The 10,163-nt window shown below is 40.8% G+C and overlaps 1 protein-coding gene and 1 long non-coding RNA gene across 2 annotated transcripts in view; both read right to left on the bottom strand.

Moving 5' to 3' along the window:
* Nucleotides 1–2,000: 2,000 nt before the first annotated feature.
* LOC133029891 (uncharacterized) lies at nucleotides 2,001–2,982 on the bottom strand. The gene is made up of 2 exons (XR_009683857.1): nucleotides 2,857–2,982; nucleotides 2,001–2,774 (listed from the first exon to the last, which is right to left on the bottom strand). It is a non-coding gene; the product is annotated as an uncharacterized LOC133029891 (long non-coding RNA).
* Nucleotides 2,983–3,188: 206 nt separating this feature from the next.
* Nucleotides 3,189–10,163, bottom strand: part of LOC115717702 (uncharacterized) — a 28,804-nt gene continuing 21,829 nt past the window's right edge. The window contains exons 5-6 of the mRNA XM_061112133.1: nucleotides 3,616–3,943; nucleotides 3,189–3,527 (exon numbers count right to left, since the gene is read on the bottom strand). Coding sequence (XP_060968116.1) covers nucleotides 3,256–3,527; nucleotides 3,616–3,943 — 600 coding nt within the window. The 3' untranslated portion in view covers nucleotides 3,189–3,255. The remainder of the gene's footprint in view (nucleotides 3,528–3,615; nucleotides 3,944–10,163) is intronic.

Here is a 10,163-nt window from a genome sequence, read left to right as displayed (position 1 = left end):
CTTTATGCTGAATCTCCTTTGCTGATGATCTTTCTTCACGATCTTCCTCACTATGATTGAGGTATCACTTGATGTGTGTGGGCACTACTCTAATCACTAAGGATTTCGAAATTCAAAGGAACAAAAAGAAGAAGTGGCAGCTAAAGATAGGGAGAGAGAAGGCTCAGTTTTTCTTATTCAGAAAGTGTCAGGAAAAAATCTTGTTTTTCTGAAGCCTTCACTATCTATTTATAGCATTCCACTAGGGTTAGATTTGAATTATATGGCATTAAAATAATGAAAAAATCAACTTAAAATACTACAATAGGTGGCCGGCCATACACTAATGGATTGGGCCTTGCTTTTTGCAATTTTGCAATTTTAACACCTTTTGTATCTGATTTTCTCAAAAATGCCAATTTCCTAATTCAACCATTTAAATGCCAATTCTAACTATTTAATAACTATAAATAATTATTAAATAATATTGTCATTTATCATATTTATTAATTGAACCATACAAAGTATCATAATTAACAAATATGCCCCTATAAACTCTTTCTTTACAATTTCGCCCTTACTTAGTGAAAATTTCACAAATAGACATAGTCTAATTTGTGAATTATAATTGATTAATCAAAATCAATTACATGAGTCTTACAAGCAATATTATCTCAACTAGTGGGGGGACCATGGGTCTCTATAACCGAGCTTCCAATAAGTAGATCAAGAATTTAGCACTAAAATTCACTAACTTATTAATTCTTCGTTGAATCCACGCATAGAACTTAGAATTGCACTCTCAGTATATAGAATGCTCTATATGTTCCACCATATAGACACATCATTATTTATCCATTGTTATAATCCTAATGTGATCAATTATCCTCTATATGAATGGTCTACACAGTAATGGGATTAAATTACCGTAACACCCTACTATGTATTTTATCCTTAAAACACTTGACCCCGTATAAATGATATTTCAGCTTATGTGAAATGAGATCTCCACCATTTATTTTCGTTTGGTCAAGCTCGAAGGTGATCATCCTTTGCTTACTATTCGCCAGATAGAAGCTATAGATTCCATGTTTATGTTAGCGCTCCCACTCAATTGCACTACCGTGTTCCCAAAATGTACGTATGACCCTGACCTAAAAGTAGGCTTCACTAACAAATCAAAGAACACGAATAGCCTTTCAAGATTGAGCCTAATCATAACAGGATTAAGATCATTTGATCTAGGATCAACTTGGCGATATTGACTTGAATAGATTCTACGGTAAGTTTAATTAAATCTAAGTCAAAGTTCAATATCGGTCCCTTCCGATGCATACTCCATGCATCCAACCTGAGCTTTACTTTAACCAATGCTCTGGAAAGAACATAGCACTTCTCCAAATGCAAGTAAACTCTGTTGTAGATTATCATATCAGTAAAACCCTGTGTCTGATAAATCTAGGAAACTTTATTCACATAGTCATGTTTACTTTCCAATGTGTTGACGACACAATAAACAGGATCAAGTATGTGAAAAGGGTTTCAGATGAATCTATACATTATGTACATATAATCATGAAACAAATCATGTGAACCATGCAACATTAAATGTTATTTCTGATCTATATTAATAAGTAAATCTGATTATATTAAAATGAGTTTTATTTAGGGCATAAAACCTAACAGTAATAGGAGCTACGCTCAACCCAACTATTCACTTACAAAGTAAGTAATAGGAGCTACGCTCAACCCAACTATTCACTTATGAAATAAGTGATATGAGCCACGCTCAATCCAACGATTCACTTACAAAGTAAGTAATAGGATTACGTTCAATCGTAACTAAATATAAAATTAACTCAACAATGTTACAGTCAGCCAAACTCGATGTACTCAGTCAAGCCGTTCCAAAGTCTAAGTTTTAGTGACACTCACTAAGACTTGGACTAGGGGATATAGTACATGGATCAATGCTAAATTTACATCAACCGAATAACATAAAACATCAACAAAATGCAAAATGAAGAATATTAATACCAAATTAAGATAATAAGTCATACCACCGCAAAGGCAACGTTCATACATCAAAGCGTCATAAAATTCAAAAGGGAAATTGCTAAGAGGATGTCCGCACATCAAAAGGATCGTTAAGCATACATACTCAATACCACTATGGCGATGTTCATGCTTTAAACAAAAAAGACTTAAGAGTTTAAATCAATTGTCACTTGTAAACCAAAGGGATAAACTTAAAAAGACGCACTATGGAGCAATGGTACCATATTTAGCAATGGAGAACATCACATCGTCAATGCCACACCCGCCAGAAATAGAAGTATGAGCATCGACACCCATACCAGGGACAGAGGTATGAGCATCGACGCTCACACCAGACATAGAGATATGAGCGTCAACATCCATCTCATTCTCTTGCTCAAGAGCTAAATATTCTTCATGAAGTGCAATAGCACCATCGACATCCCATCCACGATGGAGCCCTTTCTTATACTGTATCATCAACTCCCCCTTGTCTTGATGGCAGTCTTGAGCGAAATATCATCAACCTCCTGGTACAATGCGACATAATTAGCCTCCTACTCCTTGAGTCTGGCATGCACACGCTCCAACTCAGTGTTCAACGAGGAATAATCCAGTTTGAGCTTGTCATATGATGATTTGGTAGTCTCTCCTTCCAGTTTCAAGTTCTCCACTTCCTTGCTAAGTCTAGACTGCTCCTTGTTCAAAGCCTGTTCTTATGATTAAGAGAAATTGTTGTAGAGGACTGCTTGAATAGCCTACAAAAGAAAAGTCGAATTATCATGAGTAACACGCAAAAATAACTACATATGTGTAAATACAAATTCTTTCCAAACTTACTTGGTAAATCGTAGAAACACCATAATTCACTCGCCCCCCAACTCTGATGCCCCTCAAACGCTCTTCATCTCTCGAATGGAGAAGAGCCTTAACATGACCTTTGATAGAAGCAGGGTCAGAGTAAGCTAAAATATTAGAAGAGATGGACAGGTTGATCATACTCTCCTCAATAGACAACACGTTGTCACCCCTCAGTGGAGAAGCCACAACCACACCATCAGTTAGCAACAGAGAGCCACCAGCTTCATGTTCCTTAGCAGGAACTCGAGATTTTGCAACATGACTTGTGGTCTTCTTAGATCTCTTTCCAAGTAAATTAGCCTTACCCCTAGCAACAGCATCATCTGCTCCACAAACCTCGAAAGTCATCCTCTTATAGTAACGGTCTACAAGAAAATGTTATTCTTCCGTTAAATGACGAATCAAAGAGAATAGACCACTAACCTTCTCTAAGGCTCGGGTCAACAAAAGGATGGGGGCGCGCTTGACAACGTTGAGTGAAAAAATACTACCTTCTTGACGTTGCGCACCTCTCCATAACTTTCCAACACAAGATTTATTCAAAATAAGAAGCTTTTTATGGGCACTATGATCGAAAGGAATAGAGAGCAAGTCGTTAACTTGAGCTTCAGACCAACACCCCCTGCGAGGACATCGAGTAAGCCCCTTACCTACAATGACAAAGAGAAATAGTTAGTATTCATAGACAAATCAAGTATCAAATAAAAAGCAACAAAGAAATCAACACTCCTCACTCACTTAAGGTTCTCCATGAAGTAGGAACCACATAATCACTCATTCCAAACAGGTCACCTTTGACAAAACAATATTTCTTCCTCCAACCCCTCTTGTTGCTAGCAACCAACTCTGTTACCCAAGCTTTTTTGTTTGCTCTAAGAATGAATCGATATCGACCTTTATCTGTATCGTGTTGTTTAAGATAATAACTTGACTTGAAATCTACAAAGTCAACGCGACCAGGGGCTATGGTCGAAACAAGGGCTTTATGTAGTCGCGACCAGGGGTGAAACGCGAGATTTTTGACCAATTTCAAAATTTTGCCATTCAGAGGTAGCAACCCTAATTCCTATATAAGTGTAAAGACCGCTTAGTTAATTTGGAAATTAGCAGTTAATTATGATTAATTATGAAAATTATTTATAGCTATTTAAATAATTTATTATACTGTTATTTATTGAATTCAGAGATGCATTTTATGTCATGTAGTAGTTTGCATAATTTTTCTTTTCGGTGCCCGGTATTTTGGAATCCGGTGTTTGGCTCAGTAGAAATCACAACTTAGTATGTTAGTAGTTTGGGACGGGTTATTTGACATTGGGAATGTCGGGAATGGCCGGGAATTTAGAATTTCCCAAAAAGACCCCTTTAGTGTGATTTATGTGATTTTGGTGTGGAGGGGAAAAATGGTCTTTTTGCCCCAATGATATTTTGTCTTTAGTGATTTTATTAATTGAAAATAAATGTTTATTTCATTGTTTTTTTTTTGGCTGAAATGAGTGATATATGCTATGTGGCTTTTATTTATTTTTTCAAAAATCAACACTTAGAAAAAAATTTCCAAAAACCACTCTCTCTTTTCCTCTCTCTCTCGGCTGGGTGTGTGTGTGCAAGGAGCTGGATTCTTTCTTTGAATTTCAAGCAATTTCTCTTCCAATCTAAGCATTCTTCAAGCTAGGTTAGCTCCTCTTCCTTGTTTCTTTAAAAATTGTTGAATTTTGATGAATTAAGTGTTATGCATGCATGATTATTTGGTTGTGGTTGCTGCTGTGTTTTGTGGTTAGATTATGTTAAATTAAGGTTGTTGGAGTTGTTTTTGAAGCATGATTCTTAGGTTGAGCAAGCTATGGTTTTTCTATGCAAAATATATGATTTTTGAAAGAAACATCTTGAATCTGGTGCTGTGTTGTTGTTGATGTTTTTAATTGTTTTCAGAGGCTATATTATGCTTGTTTAAGTAGATTCAAGCTGGTTTGATTGCATGTTAGCTAGGTTTGCTCAAGTTTGAGTTTAGAACTCAAAGCTTGAGCTTTAATGGTGATTTGTGATTATGTGCAATCTGGGTAGTTTTGTTGCCTTAGAAATGTTCTAGGGGTTATATGGAGTAGGTCTGGAAGGTTTGAATTGATTTGGAGTTGATTTGAGCAAGTTATGAAAATTCGAGTTTGCTGCCTGCGAGGAACCGGAATTCCGGTTGTGCATCCGGAATTCTGGATGGGGTTCTGAATTTTCCCAGAACTGCATTCGGTTGGGCAACCGGGCTATTGGGGAAAATTCGGGGACCCTAGTTTTCCTCGTTTTTATGTTTTAAGGGGTATTGCCATGCTTTTTATCGATAGGGAAACTTTTAGTTCCTAGTTTAAGTCCCACGGGAAGTGATTTAGCGTGTCAACTTATAGTGTTGTGATTTTTATGGTTTAGGAGCACATGTAATCCGCGCGATTAAAGTTCCAGTCAGGTTGACCGGCACACCTGAATTCGGAATCCAGGTAAGATTAGTATAACAGTATGCATATGTAGATTACATGTTTAGCGTGCATGTAGGAAGCCTGTTAGATTACATTAGTTATGTATGTTGGCTTCGAACCATCCAACCATGTCACGTCGGTACGACAGCCGGAGTATGACCAAGAATGAGTATGACCGGGTTCGACCGATCAGCCGACACTTGGTTGGTGGTTCCGTACTATTGACGTATCCCGTCGGTACGAGTGGAGTATGACCGACGGCGAAGTATGACCGGTTCGACCGATCAGGTGGATATAGTAACACGTCGGTACAGGCTGGAGTATGACCAGCAGTCGGAGTATGACCGGTTCGACTGATCAGGCTGTTACGTGTCAATAGTACCGTCCCTATGAACGTTCAGAACTCAGTACCGTGTTGGACACGGCAGTAGTGGGACTCTGTATCGTGTTGGACACGGCAGTTAGGGTTATGATCCGGGGTATGGGCGTCTGATCATGACCGGGATTTATGTATGAGTATTATTATGCTTTTCTTACTGAGTCTGTCGACTCATAGTTCTACGTTTATGTGTAGGTAAAGGCAAGGCTAGAGCTGATGGACCGTTAGCGAGCTTATGAAGGTTGTACATGTCGGGGCGGTTAGGCCTGAAGCGTACGATCCTCGGGACAGCAAGGCTATTTTTGTAACTAGTCGCTAGGCGACAATTATTTTGTATGAACAGTAAACTTTTGTAAATGATTTTGTAATCGGGATCCTGAGTCTTTTGTAATATTATTTTATAAGTTTAATTAAAAAGCAAAATTTTTAATTAATCACGTTTTCCATAAACCTCGTTGATTAGCAACGAGCTGCACAGCATGTTTAAAAATCACGTAATACGCCTATGTTAGTTAGGGTGTTACAATTTGGTATCAGAGCCGCCAGGTTGTCTTCCGAAGATCGTCACGACATGTACAATCATCATCAGCAGTTAGCTCGTTTCACGGTTCAGTAAGCCTTTATTGCTTTAGTAGTTTATTTATTTATTTATGAAAAAAGAAAAGCCTGTTAGGATGCATGTTAGTAGCCTGATAGTAGAATAGGCGCATGTTTCGTTTTTAATTTCCAAATTAAGCGGCAAAGTGAATGGAACCCTTGTATGAACGGTTCCGAAAGCAAGCACCTCCGGTCTTTCTGGGAGGTCTAGATGTGATGAAGGCCGAACAGTGGCTAACGGTGATCACCAAAATCTTGAATTTTATGGGTGTCACTGGGAATGACAGAGTGGTGTGTGCCACTTTCCATCTTCAAGAAGACGCTCTTGTCTGGTGGGACATGGTGTCTCAGATTCATGACATCACCACCATGACCTGGGAAAGGATCCAGGAACTCTTCAACGCCAAGTATTATAACGAGGCGGTTAGAAGCGCCAAGAGGAAAGAGTTTGCCCACCTGACCCAGCGTGCGAATACGAGCGTGACTAAGTATACTACTCAGTTCGATCGGTTGGCGAGGTTAGCCTCGGGAATAGTTTCAACTGACTTCAACAAGAAAGATAAGTACCTGGACAGGTTAAATGTGAAGATTAAGCATGACTTGATGATCACTACTGACGATAAGATCACCTATACTGAAATGGTGGAGAAAGCATTGTGAGCTGAGGGCGCAGTTAGATGTATGTTGGAATCAATTAGGACTCCAGTATGTGGCGGGGCTCCTACCCCTCCTACGTCAGGTTTCAGCAGGGGAGGTAGTGGTTCGACCATGGACTAGAGGAGGAAATCATCCACTGCATCCGGTGGCTCGCGGCAGAACAAGAGGTTCCGAGGGAACTAGAATCAAGACGGTCGTGAGGGTAGTGTCGAGATCCGTTATTCCTACTGGAGTGTCTCATTAGCAAGAGGCATCCTCCGGGTGAGTGTTTAGGTCAAGGATGTTCTTGTGTGGCTGCCAGAATCTCTAATAAATTGGATAGACCGTATGATAGATATGAATCAGGGTTTGGAACCCTATTACCTGGCGGAGAGTTGGTTATCTCCAACAGGTGGATTAGGTCTATGCCGATCAGGATAGATGGTAGGGAGTTAAGTGCTGATTTAATAGAGATGAGTTTAGTAGAGTTCGATATTATTTTAGGAATGGATTTCCTATCTAAATATTCGGCGAGCATTGATTGTAAAAGAAAGATGGTGATCTTCCAACCGGAAAGTGAAGAACCATTTGTGTTTGTTGGTTCAGTTCAGGGATCTCGGATCCCGGTGATCTCGGCCATGTCAGCTAGAGATTTATTGCATGGCGGTTGTTTAGGGTTTCTGGCCGTGGTGGTGGACACCACTCGGCCAGATACCATTCGGCCAGAGGACATCAAGGTGGTTCAGGAATTTTTGGATGTTTTTCCCGAAGAACTTCCAGGGTTACCACCTCAACGGGAGATTGACTTTGTGATAGACTTGGCACCAGGGGTGGAACTAGTTTCCAAAGCCCCATATAGAATGGCTCCAGCTGAACTTAAGGAGTTAAAGATTCAGCTTCAAGGGTTGCTTGACATAGGGTTTATTCGGCCCAGTGTGTCACCCTGGGGAGCCCCGGTTTTATTCGTCAAGAAAAAGGATGGATCTATGAGGATGTGCATCGACTACAGAGAATTGAACAAGCTGACGGTGAAGAATAAATATCCATTACTTAGGATCGATGATTTGTTCGATCAGCTTCAGGGGAAGACGGTCTTTTCTAAGATTGATCTCCGTTCGGGTTATCATCAGTTGAGAATCCGAGAGGAGGACATTCCGAAGACGGCTTTCCGCACTAGGTATGGACATTGCGAATTTCTGGTTATGTCATTCGGACTAACCAATGCTCCTGCAGCATTCATGGACTTGATGAATAGAGTATTCAAGGATTTCCTCGATATCTGTGTGATTGTGTTTATCGACGACATCCTCGTGTACTCTCAATCAGAAGAGGAGCATGAATTACATCTTCAGATGGTACTGCAACGGCTTCGGGAACACAAGCTTTATGCCAAGTTCAAGAAATGTGAATTCTGGCTATCTCAGGTGTCCTTCCTAGGGCACATTGTGAGCAAAGATGGGATCAAGGTAGATCCCGGGAAGATCGAATCCGTCAGGGATTGGCCGAGACCGAAGACAGTGACAGAGATCAGAAGCTTCTTGGGTTTAGCTGGGTACTACCGTAGGTTCGTGGAAGGGTTCTCAAAAATTTCTATGCCCCTAACCGAGCTTACAAAGAAGAATCAGCGATTTATTTGGTCAGACAAGTGCGAAGCTAGTTTTCAGGAGCTAAAGCAGAGGTTGATTACCGCTCCAGTGCTAGCTTTACCTTCAGACAAGAAGAAGTTCGTACTTTATTGTGACGCATCCAAACAGGGTTTGGGGTGTGTATTGATGCAGGCCGATCGGGTTATCGCTTATGCCTCTCGTCAGTTAAAGGATTACGAACAGCGATACCCGACTCATGATCTAGAGTTGGCCGCAGTGGTTTTTCACATTGAAGATTTGGCGGCATTACCTTTATGGAGAAAGGTGTGAAATCTATACCGACCATAAAAGTCTCAAGTATTTCTTTACTCAGAAAGATTTGAACATGAGACAGAGACGTTGGTTGGAATTAGTGAAAGATTACGACTGTGAGATCCTTTATCACCCTAGGAAGGCCAATGTAGTGGCCAATGCCCTGAGCAGAAAGGGTCCCGGGCAAGTAGCTAGTATGGTTCAGATCTCACCTCAGCTAGCAGAGGATATGGTTAGATCAAGCGTTGAGTTTGTGGTAGGTCAGCTTCACAACTTAACGCTGCAATCTGACCTGTTGGAAAGAATAAAAGTCGCTCAGATGACAGATCCGGAGTTAGTGAAGATTCGAGATGAGGTGTTGGCTGGTCAAGCCAAGGACTTTTCAGTGTCAGATAGTGGGATGCTTTTGTATAAAGCCAGGGTATGTGTTCCGAATAGTGTGGAACTTAGGAATGAGATCTTTGAGGAGGCTCATTCTACCCCGTATTCTCTGCATCCCGGCACCACTAAGATGTACCAAGATTTGAAACCGTACTTCTGGTGGAGCGGTATGAAGAAGAATTTGGTAGAATTCGTATCGAGATGCCTCACTTGTCAGCAGATTAAGGCTGAACATCAAAGACCAGCAGGGTTGTTGCAGCCTCTAACCCTACCAGAATGGAAGTGGGAAGATATCACGATGGATTTTGTGGTCGGGTTACCTAGGACCACGGGTTTGTTTGATTCCATCTGGGTAGTGGTGGATCGATTTACGAAATCTGCTCATTTTTCTGCCGGTTAGAACGACATTTTCAGTGGATCAGTTGGCAGAGTTGTATGTCAGAGAGATAGTAAGACTTCACGGGGTACCGAAGTCTATAGTTTCGAATAGGGATCCGAAGTTCACCTCCAAATTTTGGCAAAGTTTGCAGCGAGCAATGGGTACAAAGCTGAAATTTAGTACAACATTCCATCCTCAGACAGATGGTCAGTCCGAAAGGACAATTCAGATATTGGAGGGCATGTTGCGAGCCTGTGTCATGGATTTTGAAGGCTCATGGAATAAGTATCTACCGTTGGTAGAATTTTCTTACAACAACAGTTATCAGAATACGATAGGGATGGCTCCCTATGAACCGTTATACGATAGAAAGTGTAGATCTCCCATTCACTGGGATGAGACAGGGGAGAGGAAATACCTTGGTCCAGAATCAGTGCAGCGGACCAATGAGGCAATAGAGAAGATAAAAGCTAGAATGCTTGCCTCACGGAGGCGGACGTAAGAGTTACGCAGATCCGAAACGCAGAGATGTTGAGTTCCAAGTAGGGGAC

Source organism: Cannabis sativa, chromosome 1 (genome assembly GCF_029168945.1).
Source record: "Cannabis sativa cultivar Pink pepper isolate KNU-18-1 chromosome 1, ASM2916894v1, whole genome shotgun sequence".
NCBI lineage: Eukaryota > Viridiplantae > Streptophyta > Magnoliopsida > Rosales > Cannabaceae > Cannabis > Cannabis sativa.
The sequence above is the reverse complement of the archived record's forward strand: the minus strand, read 5'-3'. Positions and strand labels throughout refer to the sequence as shown.